The 18,198-nt window shown below is 41.3% G+C and overlaps 1 protein-coding gene across 5 annotated transcripts in view; it reads right to left on the bottom strand.

Moving 5' to 3' along the window:
• The window catches only part of tln2b (talin 2b), a 77,993-nt gene that overhangs the window by 26,067 nt on the left and 33,728 nt on the right, over positions 1-18,198 (bottom strand). For all 5 annotated transcript variants that reach the window (XM_019272292.2, XM_019272294.2, XM_019272295.2 and 2 more), the window contains exons 7-25: positions 13,709-13,836; positions 13,336-13,399; positions 13,029-13,133; positions 10,815-10,970; positions 9,968-10,069; positions 9,788-9,864; positions 8,471-8,654; positions 7,974-8,087; positions 7,439-7,547; positions 6,545-6,753; positions 6,229-6,327; positions 5,477-5,644; positions 4,948-5,242; positions 3,166-3,332; positions 2,227-2,355; positions 926-1,039; positions 637-750; positions 390-524; positions 45-173 (exon numbers count right to left, since the gene is read on the bottom strand). In XM_019272292.2, coding sequence (XP_019127837.1) covers positions 45-173; positions 390-524; positions 637-750; positions 926-1,039; positions 2,227-2,355; positions 3,166-3,332; positions 4,948-5,242; positions 5,477-5,644; positions 6,229-6,327; positions 6,545-6,753; positions 7,439-7,547; positions 7,974-8,087; positions 8,471-8,654; positions 9,788-9,864; positions 9,968-10,069; positions 10,815-10,970; positions 13,029-13,133; positions 13,336-13,399; positions 13,709-13,836 — 2,598 coding nt within the window. The remainder of the gene's footprint in view (positions 1-44; positions 174-389; positions 525-636; positions 751-925; positions 1,040-2,226; positions 2,356-3,165; positions 3,333-4,947; positions 5,243-5,476; positions 5,645-6,228; positions 6,328-6,544; positions 6,754-7,438; positions 7,548-7,973; positions 8,088-8,470; positions 8,655-9,787; positions 9,865-9,967; positions 10,070-10,814; positions 10,971-13,028; positions 13,134-13,335; positions 13,400-13,708; positions 13,837-18,198) is intronic.

Here is an 18,198-nt window from a genome sequence, read left to right as displayed (position 1 = left end):
TTCATTTGGACTTCACAGTAGACCTTGCTATGTACTGTACTGACCGTTTCCCCAGGAAGAGGTTTGAGTTGGGCATCAATGACAGACATCTTGGCATCTTGAAGCTCACTCTTGAGCGTCTGTACAGTTTTGAGGGCTGAATCGATCTCCAAAGGACCACAGGCTTCATGGGCCTTCAAACAACACACACACACACAGACAGCATAAATGTTACTCGCATGCACCCATACATTATTCAGCACAGACAGGATGCAAGCCTATGCTGCTGTGCTTGGTATCTCTAAATGGGATCAAAGCACTGGGTTCACCCAAGTGCAACAACATATCACAGATATAGCAACATTAGTTAGATGTATCCTGCTATCTCTAACAGTGTTATGTAAAGATACCTTTTGGGTGGCAGTCCTGAGCTCGGCCAGGCAGGTAGCCAAGTTCTTGGCACACTGGCCCAGTTGCATAGCAGCAGCCTGATCAGCTACTGTTGGAACTGCTGACTTTGCAGATGTCACCATCTTACTTCCAGGCTGAGGCACGGTGACAGAAAAACAACAAATTCACAAAGGAGCAGTTTTTGAGTGTATTTCTGATAACAGAGAGTGTGATAGTTGCTGACTGTGTCAAGGTGAAAGGTCTGACCTGTAAGAAGCTCTGGCTGGCCATGATGAGGGTAAGCTGGGCACCAAGCTCCTCTGGCTGGGCTTGGCTGCTCCTCATCCCCTGAACCAACTGGGGAATGCAATCTGCTACCGCCTGCATTTAAACATATCAACCATGTGTGCTTAATATCCACATCATCATGATTGAAAGAGAAAGAAGCGCTGCTAAGACAACCAATACTTTCTGACAATGTATTGCAAGGATTGAGTTTTCCAGTGCAATATTTAACATTGTCTTTCCAATACAATAAAAGAGTACATGATCATACCTTGCAGCTGTGTACTAGCTGTTGGTGTGAGACAGTATTTTTGTTGGAAGCAGCAGCATTTTGGGCCGCTGCGATGGTCTGTGTAGCAGCAGCCGCTGCCTGCTTAGCAGCTATCTGTTCAGGAGATGATACAAATGGAAATCATTTAGGCTTAAGTATGAGAGTGGTGCCTGGCTCAGAGTAATATGCTAACAGTCTATGCAGTATTATACCATCATGTCCTGTACTCAGAGTTGATCTCATCAAACTGAGGGGGTTACAAACAAAATGTTTTCTAAGAAGAGGAAAATGGATGGGGTGGCACTAACTCAGTCTTTATTCCATGAGATGTTCAGCGGTGGTTTTCCCTTTGCTATAGTATGTTTCTAAAGCTAAAGCACACACACACACACACAAAAAAAAAAACTGCTGAGCTCACATCAAGATTGATGAGATTGAAAACAGAGGGAGAAGACATTCCTTGTTGAGTGGATAAGGAGGATAAGACATAAATGAAAGACAGAACACATGATATCATTATACTAAGGGAAAAAAAAACAAGACTAAACCACATGTAGAATTGACATGATAGTTAGGAGTAACATTGTATAGCACCTAAAGTGTGGTGTATTCACTATATTTTAAAATATACTACAATATACAAATCAGAAGTATGTGCACAGGTTAAATTAAGATTAAGGACTTAAATGTGACTGTGATAATTAGGACACACACACTTGCAGATTCATAACATTTTGGTCTTCTCTGGCTCACGTTTCCTTGATGGAGGTGACTATTAGCACCATTACTGTGACCATCTGATGCAAGGAGGCGGACTGAGATACATGTCTGATAGCAGGCAGATCCCAGCCCTGGGTAATGCATAGTTTATGTGCTCGGGAAATTGAACATTGGACGCTTTGGAGCAGAGAGGGGCTAGTCATTAGGGGCAAACTGATACCAAAGGCTAAACACAGATCTTTACACTCAGATAGTTCACTCATAGGACTAATGGGATTTATAGCTCACTGCGACGGGAAAAGAGAAATAACACCAACAAATATACTAAATGGGCCAAATATGTACAAAAAACTGCTGAGGCATTTCATTATTTGTGTTCTGTCAGGTGTTTCCTTAATCCTATTGTTGAAACTTTTATTTCTACAGCATATCTACTATGTTTATACTACAGGGATGACATAATGTGGGAAAGAGATGTTTGCATGATGTTGTTGCTGGTAAGGAGAAACAATGAGCAGAGTGATGTTTTGATCAAGGTCAAACAACACATAGAAGACAAGATGTTGACTCTTATGACTCACCTCCAGCCTGTTGACCAGCTTTTTCTTTATGGCGTTTTGAGCTGCAGCATTAGTGGCTACACGAAGCCCCTCAGCTGCCTCTCTGAGCCTCTGCTGCTGGTCCTCATTCTCTGGGTAGGCAGCCGCACCCTGTGAGCACATAAACATAAACGCAAATGACCATGACACATGCTAATTAAATAAATAAATAAATAACAATAGCTATTAAAGCTCAGAAATGATAAGTTTAACAACTTATGCAATAGACACAAACAGGCAATTAGCTCTATCTGCTTTCTGATAGTTTCCAAGGAAAATGTCAGTGTCAGAGTCCCACTTCCTCTTTGGCCTAATGGCAGTGATGTGTTGATTAATGTGTCACAGATCACAGACATCTAACGCCACACGTTTCACTTCACTCAGTATTTCACACTGATAATATCCCGCTCAACAGCGCCAGGGGCTTATTGAAGAGACAGTTTGACTCTTTTATTTTCAGATGAGAAATGATGCGGGTAGATAGTGCATCAAGTAATGCCAAAATATGGATTCTATTAAACTCAAGCATTTCAACATTCGACATGACATTACACATGGAAGATCATCATGACAGTGTTGATTAGGGTTTCAAAGGGGTGGAAAATTTCCACAGACTTTCCATGGGAAATTAAGCTGTGGAATTTTGTAAATATTCCAAATTGGAAATTTCTATGGGAATTAGGGAAATTAATGGGAATTTATTCAAAACTGGGGGTGATTGGCGGTAAGCTGACATCATGATAAGATAGCCTCATAAATGGTCAATGAAATGATGATGAAATGAAAACGTATCAATTAGCTATCTATTGTATGAATACATTTTAATGTGCTATCTGCAAGTTAAACATACATCAAATATATTTAACCCATAATATAATCAAAACTTACTTAATGTGTTGAGTTAACATGTTATACTCTTACCTTAGCAGCCTCCACCATCCGTGCTGTGGCATCAGCAAGAAGTTTGGCTGCAGCCAGCAATTTCTTGGAGTTATCAACATCAACTTCAGCCTCTGCATCAGATCTCATGGCATTGACCAAGTCAGAGGTGGCCTGGGCTAACACCCTGGCTTGACGCACCATCTCACCTGTTCACACATACAGACATGCAGTATGTACATACATAAAGGCAGAAGTTTCACACGAACATTAAGAGTATTAATGAGTATGGCAGTAAAAAGACAAGTCTGTGTTAGAGCTAGAATTCAGTTTGGGCTGTAAAGCTGTTGTGGCATTTCTGTCCATTTACATTTGTTTTTAAGTGAGGACTGTCTGTTTGTTGGGCAGACTATTGTAGAAATGGAGTTTGAATCTATTTTGACAGCAATTAAATTGAAAGTGATGGTTAAGTTTCAGAGTTGTCATCATCTATTTAGCCATCAAACGAGAATGTGCTCCTTATGACAAAGGAATTCCCAAACAAAGTGAGACAACCAGCAACACTCTTCGAATCTGTGTCAGGTCAGTATTATATTCGTAAGTATTTCTAGAAATGAGCATTTATAACTAAATAAGACAAAATATGACACCAGAATGATGAAAAAAATGTAAATTTGAGAACATTTTAAAATTAATTTCTGCACAAACATACACATGATATAGATCAAATGTTCTATACTGTGTTATATTATAGTTACATATATTTTCTGGATGAAAAATAACCAATGGAAAGGTCTATTTGTGACTACCTAAATATAAAAAGATGCGTCATCTAACTGACGTGGAAATACTTTACTGTCTTGTTCTCTGATTTGCAACATTGCCCCTAGCAGCCTAATACAACTCGAGATATTTAAGAGATAATTATTTCAGTAGAAACCGTGTGACAGGCTGTCCCGACAGTTGACAAATTAATATAATATCATCATCACATCAAACCTGAGTGCAACACTAAGACATTTCTCTAAGTGTCCTAGTCTTGTGGAGACACTTCATTTTTTTCACCTTCATGAACTTTTATAGCGGAAGGTTTCCAGTGAGTCATCTTCTCTCACACAAATGAAAGTCTTTGGAATATATGTAACATCTCCCCACACACCTGCTATAAAAAGCTGTGTTTCCCAAACACCCACCTACAGCTCAAAATAACTCACCCAGAGAAGTGTATGAAAGACAAGACATCTAGGCGCTTTACAACCTACATCCAAGGGCCTTGGGAATTAACCAATACACTGTATGTAGAATGAAGCTGAATCACTGAATGCTGATCTACTGCTACAGATTTTTTTTTTTTTGATTTATGGAAGGTAAAAAGTTTGTCCTTCCAAAACTGCCCAGGTCATGTGTTTCTTTTTAAATTTCAAAGCCTCCCTGATGCTGATTGAGACCAGATTGGGAGCTCTGTAGTGGTTTTGGATGACATGTTTTCTACAACCCCTTGAGAATTGGCTGGGTTTGGAATTCTTCAGCCTCATGGCTCGAACCATAACAAATAGCCTGAGCTTTGAAAATGTTTCAGCAGGGTTTTTTTTCAGATCACTTAACATGCACACAAATATGGACAATATCTTAAGGCCCTGTTATGCAGTCAAAACACAAGCAAAAGCAGGTATTCATTAAAGATCAAGTGACTTAATATTATTTAGTCCTTGCTGTGAGTAAAAATATAAACAGAAGAGACACAAACCACTTTAAATGAAAGCTGTTTTAAGTGAACTTCCTCCACAACATTCTCAAGCCTTGACTACTTCTTGCTGTACTCACCAGCATCACCCATGGAAGTGAAAATGTTTTCCGTGACGTTCATGATCGTGTCTGTGGCCTGGTCGTAACGTCCAATGGGCTCGCCACAGCTGGCGTAGTGGCGGACATGTTGTAGCAGGTCGCTGAGGGCCTGGCTCACCACGCCAGCTGCTGCCCCGACTTGCTTCAGCAGCTCGCCATCATCGCTGGCCGAGCGGCAAGCCTTGACACAGGTTTCCACGGAGCGGTCCACCAGTTTCCCAGCCTCGACAAGCTGCTCTTGACACACTGGGGAGCTGATGGTTGGACTCACCACCTGCAACACACATAGTTGTTGGCAGAAACAAAGACGAATTACCAAAGTTACCAAAACATCACTTATTTTGTTCAAGATATGACACATTCCTGAATTTAATATTGCATATTTCCATGGCAAATCGTAAATAGTAAATAACAGTCAGTATCATTCATTCTACTTGGATGTTTTCCTGCCTGTTGCTATGTCCTTTATCTGTTTGGCTACTGAGATGAACAAGTTTTAGATCAGTACCTTGGTGCAGGCTACCAGCTGCGAGGTGGACAGGGCACACTGAGTGGCAGCTGCGATCACCCGGTTCTGCAATATGGTGTCCTCGGCCACCTGGGCCACGTTCTTGGCCTTCAGGACTAACATAGCAGCTGCATTGGCCACTGCTTTGGCCAGATTCATCAGGGTGTCCTGCAACATATTAATCAACGTCCTTCACTGAAACACAGCACAGCTGCGCACATGTGACTGAAGGGACCAGGAAAGTAAATGTTTGTGACTCATTTTGTTCAGTTGATGTAGAATAAATACAAAGAATAGTACAACAATAAAGGCAGATAGTGATTTTGAACTTTAGGAAGAGAATATATATATGTGTCAAGCAGCTGGATTTAAAACTATATTGATCTTCATGCAGTAAAAGACTCCATGAGACCCAGAATATGAACATATGAGACCAGAGATGGGTATCAAGGCTGTGAGAAGTCATTTAGGAACCAAAATGTGTGTGTGTGGACGGTAAATGAGGCAGATAGTGAAGGCAACAGATTGTGTTAAAGCATGTCTGACACACTGTACTGTCATTTTACTACAAAAAGCTCTCCTACTGTTATAAAATCCACATAGTAACAGTCTAATAATAAAGCCTGACGTGGTCATTTAAGTGTGTATTGACATTTTTAAAAGGGGGGCCGGGAATCTCTGTGTGTGTGTGTGTGTGTGTCTTCCTGTTTGGACAGCAGTGTCATAGAAACAGTGAGTGGGCGGCGTCCAACCTGGAACTTCTCATCAGTCTCGCCCTCCCCCATGTGACGGAGCAGGTCCCCGCTGGCCTGTCCGATGCTTCCTGCCGCAGTCAGCACCGTCTGTCTAGGCTGTACGAGGATGACATCATCACATTCATTACACTGGCTTGGCCTGTTCTCACATAGGCCCCCATGAATTATCTAAAACAGATTTCTGGATCAAAAATCATCTTCATTGGAACACTGATGAAAAGAAAAGCATGCAGTTCAATACTGTTTGTGGCTTTGTGGTTACGGGGATTACAGTGAAAGATGAAGTCTGCATAATAATCAGTGGGCGCCTCACCTCAGCCGCTGCAGGCTCAACAGATCGGAGCAGATCTGACACAGCTCCTGCCAGCATCCTGGCAGCACCCATGAGCTTGTGTCCACTGCCCACCTCATCGTCCATTAATGCCGCTAGCAGCTTGACACCCTTAGACATTTCCGTGAGGTTGGAGGAAATGGTAGTGATGGCGCAGCCCACTGCTGTGTAGTCTGTGTCTGTGGGCTCACCTGCGGAGGATGGATAGCTGTCATTACAAACTACAACCTCTGCTGTGCATCTCAATTTGTTGCGCGCCCTGCCATGTTGATTTAACTAATCCACGGGGCAGCTTGCGTGTCACATGCTGTAACACACGCATCAGTGTCATAATTAGAGCCCATTGGAAATGGTTCCACGGAGATGAGCATGTTGACGGAGCAAGTGGCCGTGAAGAAGAAAAACTTTGCATGAGCTAGTGTGGGGAGTATAAGTGCGACCAAACAGATGGCGAGGTAAGATTAAAACCCTGAAAAAGGGCTGGCAGGAAGTTGACTGGCGTTGTGCCAAGAAACACGGGGAGCAGAGAGAGAAACTGGCAGTAAGTTGAGCTTCAGGACGAGTTCAAGATATATTTATTAGCAGAAATATTTATTGGAGAAAATATCAGGTGAATGCACTTTTTGGGAGCAGCATACGAAAGACATAAGCATCATCAGTGAGTGCTTAACACTGACTTAAGACATTTTATTGATTACCACCTTGGGGTTATAATAATGTCAGGGTAAGCAATATTTTAAATAACAGGGCAATTTCCTTTAGAGCTTTGTCCAGCACAGATTTTGTAAACTTTCTGTCTGTTGCAGAAATAGATGAAATCTAAAAACGATAGCCTGTTCCACCCTTTAGCAGTTTAGTATTCTCCTGGGCACTCACCTGCAGTGAGATTGACCACAGATGCTGTTCCAGCGGTGATGGCATCAACTTGTGAGTGGATTTCATGTTTGGATTCATCCACTTTGTTCTGTACCCAAACCCTGGATGCCTTTCAGTGGAGGAGGAAAAAGAGAACTATTGGCTTTCATCACAGTGGGTGATTTTCAGCTCATATAAACTTTCTTGTGCAGGATTAAAGGACTAGGGTTGCACAACACCTACAGCTTCGGAAACACTCAAGCATTAAATACACCCTCCATATTTACAGTCAGTTCTATATCCTAATTATATTTGAGAAATATGATGGACTTTGATGTGATGCGAATGCTTAATTCTATTTAATCTGTCTTTGCTTTGCAAAGCCAGCGGCTGCAAAGCACACATTAATGAGTTAGAAAAGTGGAATTTGAGTTGCTATAAATGATGGGATGTGGAGGAGTATTGTATCTAACCATAGTGCATCTTAAATATTTCATATAATATATTCTCCTAAACTATTTTTAAAAATCGTGTTGTAAGTAGAAAGGAGACTTACTAAATCGTGGCCCAGGGGAGGCAGATTATCTACATATCCCAGGTCAGATTGAGCTTGCTGCACAGCCTGCATACTGCTGTTGATGGTCCCCATCAGAGCTTGCTGGGCCAGACTCTGGCGATAACAAACAACAGAGACAAACAGCGTAAAGAATACTGAACACAAGCAGTCGAAACACATGATATGTATTGTATGAGGGTGCAAAGGTGTCCAACTCTCAGTCTTAAACTCTATAAACCGCAGGAGACAGATGGGCTTTCAGCAGAATATGAAGAAGGTTGTGAGCATGTTGACAGCAGGGACCACAAGCACAAATGTCAGAGATCAGATATACATAAAGAAATATGAGGATAATCTCAACACTGTGTTCTGATAATAAAAACAAAAAAGAGAACTGAGCACAGCGGCAATGCTACATTATTTCTTCACCCCTGTGCTTGCCTGATCACGTCAGGCTTTCAGATAGGCCCATTGCTGAATGCTATGCTTTTACTCACCAGTGGGGGCATATGTCCTCTGTGCATCTGCCCTGTAGTGATTTGCTGTTGTGCGGAGGGCATGGTGCCTACATTGAAGGTATCAGGACCGCCGATGGACCCAGATCGAATTATACCTGGAAGTGCTACTGAGCCGTGTTCCACGCGACCCACCCGATTGAACTGCTGCTGCAAAATTGTGGACCTTATACAAGAGAAAATGAGATAAGAGGTGGATGCTGAATTTTATAATTGAACACACACTGAAATGATGTAGTTGTTTTACCATGTGCATGCAGACGGTTATGTGGAAAGATCTAAATGAAAGAATCTATGTAGTGAAGGGGTCAGTGATATAAAGAAACTAAGTGAAGTATCATCTATTCTTTTGAAATCTAATATTAGATCAAATATAAATGATCATTGAGCACTGTGCTTCGCAAATGGACTTATGGAGGTGTTCTAACACTGACTAATTTCCGTTGTGTTACTTGTGAGTGGATCTTTGAATTGTAATAATTGTTCCAGATGACAAAGCAACTGTCACAAAATTATAATTAAAAACTATTATCATGCTAACAACTGTTCCCACAGTGAGTAGACATTGTCAGAAAAATAACACTGTCTGGAAAAAAAAGTCTGTTTTTCTGCCCAGCTCAACAGATGCTCCTGACTTCATTGGTTAATTATGGCTTATTTTGAGCGGCAGCAATTATGTTTTTGTGCTGAGAACCACAACATGAGTCAATTGGCCCATAAGCAGCAGCAGGAATATGATGCCCTATTCTGCCAGAGAGTGGTTTCACTAAGAGCCATGTGGATTTCCAGTGACAACAAATTTCTAAGCTCTGTGTGATAGAGCCCTAGCCCATCAGCATTACCTTCATTTCCATCAGTTACTAAGCTAGATTGGGAAAATCAGAAGACGACAACCAACTGAGAGATAAGCATTACTGAATACGACAGCTTCCAACAAGATGATATTGTAACCTACATGATGGCTTAACTTCCAAATGATGCAGGTTTCTTTTGGGAAATAAGGCAAACCCCCGAGGCAGGTTTTTGTGTTTAGGTATGCAAAAACAAAAATTGTACAAGGAAGCAATTCAACAAACTGTATTCTGTAATATCAGGAATGGGTGTTAAAATTCAAAGTGCTGTTGTTGTGCTTAATCCTGCCATTCCTTCTCTTGGGGGTACTGTGCTGGGCAGGCAGAAATGTAATTACATGCACAATTAAACAGTGAGGTTTACATTCATGAAGAATAACTAGAATGTGTTCGCTGAATCACAATGATCAGCATACAATACAGTAGATAATATGTGAGTACTGCTCACTTCTTAGGGGACACAGATTCTTCCAGCATGGTGGATTCCTCATCTCCCTCAAGGCCAAAACGATCCTTACTCTGCTTCTATAGAAAGAACAGCAACATGACACAGTTAACAATGTAGGCTGAACGTATGCAGAATTGGATGTATTTTGTGTGTTTTATATTGTGTTTTTGAATGACTTGCCTTCTTAAGAATGATATCAATGTATCCAGCAATAAGTTGGGAGATCTGCTCTCCCTCTGTAGTTTGGACAGAGTAGTAACTCTCCTGGTACTCTCCGAAATCCTTTGTAATTCATTGAAAACAGCAGAGATTCAGGGCAAACTATTTCAACATGTATCCAGTGTTGCTAAAACTCATGCCTAATAAGAGCCTTACAGACAGCGCACAGATTAAAGAAATGCCTCACTGGGTTGAGTTTCTGAATACACTTGACAACATCTTCATTATTTCTTCCCGTACAGAAAATAAAAATTGACTGTCTTCTATGGCACACCCTATTCCTCCAAAGAGCTGATTGAAAATTTCAACGTAGTGAATCTCAAAACTCAGTTCAAAGCATTCTCCTGAAATGCAATGATGAATATTTTTTAGCTTAAACCAATGTTGCCAAACATACCTTGGAGTATTTTTTTAAATTTGCATAATCTATTAATCTTTAAATGGAGTGCTCCTTTCCAATATGGGGGGGAAATAGACACTACTGTTGCCAACAGCTGGTAAAGAAAATTGAAAAAGCTTTCAGATAAATAATACATTCAAATTCTGCACATTCTTCCCCAGGCATCTATTGTTAACTCAGATGAAATAGCTGGCTAGCATGCTGAAAACATTCAATATTGAAGTCTGAGGACTCAATAATTTTTAGGATGCTGTTTGTGTTTAAAAATGAAAACTGGGGGAAAAGACTGAATATGTGATGCAAAGCTGCTATGCACAGAATAACTGAATATGTGCAGAGGATTAAGAGAGCATAACAACTGACTGTCTATGTAATGTTGAGGACAGGATGCAGAGAGACACACAGTACCAGGGTGAAGCTCTTGGGGGAGGCAGCCCATCTCTTGACTGTTGTCAGAGGCCACTCCTGCACCACATCCTTCGTCTTCTCATCCACTCGCATCACTGACTCTTTGGTTATCCCCAGCAGCCGTGGGACCAGCTTATTTTTACCCTTCATCTTTTCCTGCCAGATAGGAAAACATCAGACAACATTTATGTCTGTACTAAACACCTACACAGATGATTCATTCAAGGCACGGACGCAAAATTGTTGCGCCATTCTGCTTGTGCTGTCTTTATACACACGCTGTGTCAATGGCTTAAAGCCCCAAATGGAGGAGGAGAAGGGGCAGCTGTGAAGTGACCCAGCAGAGTTCAGGCTTGTTTAACTGCTGCTTTATTGAACAGGGTCTCCACAGGCTTTAGTCACTGTCGGCACACCAGCATGGTGCTTCCACCAGCTCTCTGCCTGACCAGCTCCAGTGCCCTCCACTCTCTGCCCACTGAAAATCTATTACAGCTCACTTCAGAGACTGAGCCTACACTTGGCCTTCCTCCAGGAGTGCAGAGGACGACACAAAAATTAGTGGTTTGTAGAGACGGGGGAGTTCGAAATACACACATTTTATGTCTCCCGGTTATTTATCACTGGGTCAAAATAGAGAGCTGTGAGAATCACATGAAGGCCAATAAGTAGAACACATTCTCAGTTGAGGGCTCTTTAACACAAGGACAGATAACATTATTCCAGGGTTCATGATATCTTTATACAAAGGTTTATTAAAAAACTCCATTGTTTTAGGTGACGTTACTTGGACGTAAGAGATATGTAGCAGGAAGTTTAATTCTTAATCTGAAGTGGGCAGCTTCAAACTGTTTAACCTTGATTATTATTGGAGACAATCGGATTGTATATTGTGCTTGTGTGGGGGCTTTTTTAATTCACGCGACTGCACACATGGCTGCAGAATACACGCATACTCATACGGTCTTATTTACTTTTCATGTAGAGCATTTCCATATCTGTGATGTTTACAGCAATAGAGTGCCTGCCAACATAAAACCTGCATTGATTAAAGACGGACAGAAGAGAAATACAAGGCTACAATAAACTCTCAGATGTGCCAGGTCTGTGCTTTTTGCCTTTGCTAGCATCAAGAGAAAAGAGTGCAGCTGGAGTGAATTATTTAACAGAGTCTTGAAATGGCCATCACTACGTCTCTTCATCGACAGCGGCGCTCGTGCGCGTTGATGCACACGCACTCTTCCATATTCACACACCCGAACGCGAGTATAATCGGAACCCTGCAGTCTGCTTTAACTACGAGGCCAAACATTACATTTATCCTCCATTAAGACCCCAGCAGACAACTGCACTCCTCTCCTTTTTTCCTATTTTTTTTCCTGAAAGTTCATAACCAAATGGGCTGCTATCAAGAGAGCTTTTATAACACCTGCTGGTGCGACTTTATCCCATGCTGCACTTCCATTCCACTTTTGTGTTCACCAAACCAGAACAAAACAGAATTGCTATTGTCACAAGTATTTCACAGCACTGATTGTGCTGCCGAACTGCAAATGCACAAGCCTCCACTCCGAAGCTCTTGATTTGTTGTGATAATGGGTTTTCTGGTGTTTTCAACAAGCTTTCATACCTGTTTGACAGAGCGACGCATATCAGAGCGGATTTCCACTCATTAGTACAGAAACATTACATGACTGTGTTCCATAACCAGATGCGTTATTTAATTGATATTGCTCAGTGAAAGAAAACTCTGAGTTCATATATCCAACATTTGTATCTGTTATGGTTATTACTGGAAGTACTGGAAGTTAATGGCTTAGATCTGCAAATTTGGCAGCTTTAATACAATAAAGTTAAACATGGCAAGAAACACAAGCGGCCTGACGATCACACCTAATGCAAACATTGTAGGTCATATCAACTAGGAAGTCTTTCTGTAAACTGTGACTATCATCTGACTGCTTGTGTCTCTTCTCTTCACTTCTTTTTAGCAATGTGATTTCTAGATCTCTTAGAATAATCTTGTTGAGCACTGTGCTATCTTAGAAAAATAGAAATAATGATAAGATGCATGTCGTAATCATCTTTTAATGGCCAAAATACTTTTTTTGTGAGATCTTGTTCCCATAAATCCAACACATGCAATACATTTGTGAACATTCTTTCTCACAGATTTATCTCTTTGCTGGCGTAGATTTGCGTTATTTTAGTGCTTACCTTGACCAGAAAGAAGGACACTCCATATGTCTGCAGGGACCTGGCGAGCTTCACATACTTCACTTTTGCCTCAATCTCTGTCATCTCTCCACAGTTTTTATGTTCCTGGACAAACAACACCAGTTACACCTCCCCCTCCTTAGATGTAATACTGTATGTTACATCTTACATTACATGATGTGATGTTTTGTATTTTCTCAATTTATAGCTAACAGAGAACAAATTACTGTTATTCCCATGGACTGCCCACAGTTTCAAACACATTATTTTCTTTGAATGCAACATTGGAGCACCGTAATGCACATACTTGGAATATTTTCTTCTCGGACCCTCTCTGCTTGATGTACTCTTTAGGTAGGAACTCCTTCAGGCTATGGAGATAAATGACATTTTTACATGGTTACCCTTTTGAGTTACAGGCATTTCCTTTTCTATTAACATACCTCTACATATGAGGTCATTCTTGCCCTACTGCCTACATATCAGAAAACAGTTGTAACAGCTGACATCACCCTTGAGCTTTCCACTGGAGGAAATCCCTGAAGCAACAGCCTGTGCTGAAGCAAGAGATAACCACTGTATGTGCACAGCTGTGAACTCAACATATGAAAGCACAATACGTCGTAGTGAGTTATTGTCAATGTGGGTGTTAATGCATATTTTGGATAGGAAAAACTTACTCCAGGAATCCGGGTTTGTGTTTGTGCTCCACATGGGGTCCGAACTGGATTTGGGCCTGGATCCCAGCGAACTCACAGGCTTTATCAAAGGACACAGGGTGGGATCCGTTCAATATATCATCCCTAGCCTGGAGGAGACATGATGTGAGGGAGGGGGTGTAAGTGAGAGGCGGAAACACATATCTAGCAGAAGGATAGAACTACAAAGGCATGAGAATTATTCAAAATTCACCCAACAGAGCTCAGTAATGAGTATTTCATTGTGTGCTTTGAATGTAGGGTGGCTTCAGAGAGGATGTCTTCTCTAAGTGAATGACTAAGTGTATTTCTAGAGTAGGGACATCATAACAGAGAGTCATCCACACAGGGGAGCCAAATAAGATTTGTTTGTGACAATAAAAGCCATTCTGCTGGCTTTCAAATGTAGCAGCTCCAACAATTTGTCATCACGGCCCATTACGTGTTATTAAAAAGGAAAACACATTACAGAAATGTATCGGTCTTTCACATTATCTCATCTGCATTACAGAATGGTCCTTCATATGCTGTTTTTTTTCCCACAAAGTTAAAAAAACCTGTTTGCTGCTGCTGAGACATCACTTAGATTTCAATGCATTTTCAGACAGGCTGTCTGCATTATCTTCACTATTTGGGAGGATGGAAAAGGAGAAGACTTTGTTGACATCTTTCAAATGCTTGTCAGTGTGGGCTTTTTTCTCCAGGGGGCAGTCAGCTCTGCCTCTCAGTCACTGCTTTCTAGTTCACTGCTGCAAAATTAATGGCCCCAAAAGCTGAGAGGCCTTGCTTGACAGTGAGAAAGGCTCCATCAGTGCTTTTAGCATTAGCATATCGCAGTGCAATGTGTGGACTCCAGTTATTCTTACGTCCCCATTACATCAATGAAAAAACTAAACAGCAGCTTACTGCTGTAATGAGGACAACAATCTCCTCTACTCACAATCAAGTTCTCTCCCCAGTGCAATTCATAGTGGAGTACATAAGCTCTTGCTGAATACAAGACGACATTCTAAAATTAGCCCTCGTGTGTGCCATTCACCCTGACTACACGCTGTTCATAAGATTGCATTATTGTGGAGTAGTATGCTTGGAACAAGGGGAGCACAGTATGTACAAGTTTAAATTTGAAACCAAGTATTGCTTGGTGGGTTCAGATTGGTTTTAATGGATATAAATATAATGAATTTACCTGAGCCCCATTTAGAAAACTGATTTACTGTTTGCAGTTTATACAGTTTATACGCAAAGAGGTATAGTACAGCACATCTACTGTGGATACCCATGCTTTAACATCTTGACATATCACAGTTGGTGTGTTACAGAAACCCGGACAAGCCTTGACACAAAGATGATCAGCAGCTTGGATACTGAGAGGACAATACATAAAGGAGATATAGAATCTGTTTCTCTTCAGTGTGTTGCATGTGAATATCAGCCTATTTCCGTCAAGGAGTTGACGTTTTTTCTTTTAGCAAATGGCTATACAGGCAGAAAAGCCTCATTGTGGCAGCAGCAAACTTTGTTGGTAGGAGTCTATCAACAGCGTAACGTGAGAAGTGTCAGGTTATAATGGCCGCACAGTACACCTGCACAAATAGTTAGCTGACAGCTTCAAAGCTGTGAATAAGCCGTATGATGTTTAGTTTGGCACTGCACACACAGTCTACAGTTAACAATGAATTAAACGTTGGTTTCAAACCAATCCGGAAACCTCTGATTAAGCAGCAAACTTACAGTTACATGTCACACTAATGTCAAGTGACTGTGGCCATTTAATACATGTCAACAGACAAGACAGTGAGGACAAACCCGGCATTTCTCATAGTGGATACTGTAAGTGACACAGGTGCTGGTTCGTTTTAATGGAGCCGCGTGAGTGGAAGTGAAGCACAAGACATCGGAAGCTGTGACACATACTGTACAGCCTGAGGCTACAACACAGAGGTCAACCAGTCTACCACAGCCCAGCAGAGCACACAGAGCATAATACAGCCATAAAAATAAATGCTGACATAGGGATACAATAAAGCAACTAAATGCATTCAGTGTTCGATCAGTACAGTTGGTAATAAATCAGTGAGTAAACTAATATTTAACAGCTTTATGACCTAGGCAACACAATTTTATGAACAAATACTAAATATTCCAGTTTAAACAGATGAACTGACGGCTTTAAGGTGGTCCAGTTAGCTCTGTAAGCTCTTACAGAAATATTGCTGGGAAAAAAACAAAAAAAAAACACATGTTTTTCAGTCTGTGGGATATCAGGTCCTTGGTTACATAGGGTTTATCTGTACCTGCTTCAGGCAATGCTGTCTTGTGGAACAAATGAAAGTACACTTTCATTTGAGAAAGTGAGAACAAGTAAAAGCAAAAGAGCAGGACACACAGGGTGATGCTGTTGCTACGGAGGTTTATCCTGGCCTTAGCACAAATACATGACAGAGAGGGAGTGGCTGTGTAGTAGAGGAGATTAGTCTGTTACTGGCAGAGCTCCCATTGTGTGTGTGTGTGTGTGTGTGTGTGTGTGGGTGTAGGGGGGCTTCAAATCATTAATAAACATTTGAGATCATAATTGATCATCGCAGGGATGCTCTATTAAAGAAATGCCAGCAATAATGTCATCATCTGCAGCATATGAATTCAATTATTATTAGTCATTGTGAGAACGACAGGAATTGTGAATGATGAAGGAAAATGGAGAGAGTAAAAAGCTTAAAAAAAGAAGAAGAAAAAAAAAAAGCCTGGGGTTTGTTCCATTCAGCTAAAGATCTCTCTTCTGGCTATGTTTGGCCTTTTTAACACAGTGACAAATTAGAGCCACTGCTATGTGAAGAGTGCCTGTGATCTGCCAGCGTTACAATCCGAGTGTGTGTCAGAGACAGAACGAGGGAATGATAGATGAGAAAGGGCAACAAAGAGGCATAGGGAGGCGGGGGCAGGGGGCGGGGTTGTTATTGTGAAAGGAAATATGAGTCTGCGTTGAGAGGAGAGCAAGAGCATGATATGCACTGTACTGTAATGTGTGCCAGGGTAACAGGGTGGGGATGTGCACGATTATGTCAAAATGTGTAGGAGATGGAGAGGGAGTGGAGACAGGCAAAATGGAAGGGAAGGAAACGGAGGGTAAGAAAAATAGAGGCAAAAACAGGAACAGACAGATAGAAGGGAGGAGAGCAGCAGAAACAGACAGGGTGTCTTTTCTGAACAGATTCAGGAACTCCCAACGCAGCAGGGACTGAAAAGATGAAGAGAGTCAAATACTACACACGTATTGCAGCCATGGTGTCTCTAAGTGGGGGCAGAGACTGTGTGGGAGAGCATGAAACAATCTCATCGTTCATGCATCCTTTTTTTGGAAGTATATTAATTATCTCCCATACACCCACAAGATACATTCTTATGTGTGTGTATGAGTGTTTGAGTGCAGGTATCAGTGGGGAGCTCCACTCCACCCGACTGGAGTGGCTAATGGGAATGCTGTGATGTGTGCAGTAAGCAAACCCTGATGAGTGCAATAGTGGACTCAGCTGAACCCCCTCAGGGAACCCCCTGGTGCCAGCAGGGCTCCCTCGATTAAAAAAAAACTGGTTGAACTAGCAACTTTTGAGGTATAGGCACACACACCAACAGAGAGACAAAAAAAGAAAGAAACTTATTTAACAAGCACACACCAGCTCATTCAGACGTGACCCCACAAAGAACTATAGAGAACTATATCTCTTCAACCAGGTATATGCTGAATTTTGGACAGATCTGCAGACATCAGGAAATGTGTTGATACTGACATGATCCCAGCTTCTAAAATATAATAGTTTGGAGCGGGAAAAAGCTGATAGCTGATTAATTCTGAAGCCTGATATTATGAATGGATGCAAAACTGTGATGGATAATACTGATTTGCCAAATGTCAAATCTGATAATATTTTAGTTATCAGTAAACTCTACAAAGGACCCATGCTTTTCAATACATGGCCCTTTAACAATCACAAACAACCTGATATTTCAAAAACCAGCACCAGCAGAGAACAAGAAGCACGATACACACAAGAATTTGAAGTCTACCTCAGTGTATTACGCAGTCAGTGCTCAACACAAAACACACAGTTCTAACCGACAATGAATGAGTTCTCATCTCAACAAAAAAAAAAAAACTCAGGAAACAAACAAAAATCCTCTCTTTGAGACTCAATTCAACCTTTGGCCTAATAGACAAGCTTAGAGATTCTCTGACATTTCCGAGGGTACATCCCACAGTCCACCAAGTGTGCTGCTGTCAACTCCCTAACTATGAACTACAGTTGTTTTGCCAAGCTAAACAATGATCACCTTCAGGAAAGACTGGGCCTCTTCCACTGGTGAGTAGATGCACCCATTTTAGTTGTAACCCAAAAGAATCTTATTTTAAGTTACAGTGAGCATCCTAAAGTTTCCAAATACGCCATTCAGAAATGATGCATTAAACATGATGT

This window comes from Larimichthys crocea, chromosome XXI (genome assembly GCF_000972845.2).
Source record: "Larimichthys crocea isolate SSNF chromosome XXI, L_crocea_2.0, whole genome shotgun sequence".
Taxonomy (NCBI): Eukaryota; Metazoa; Chordata; class Actinopteri; family Sciaenidae; genus Larimichthys; species Larimichthys crocea.
Note: the sequence above shows the minus strand (reverse complement) of the source record. Positions and strands in the feature narration are given on the sequence as shown.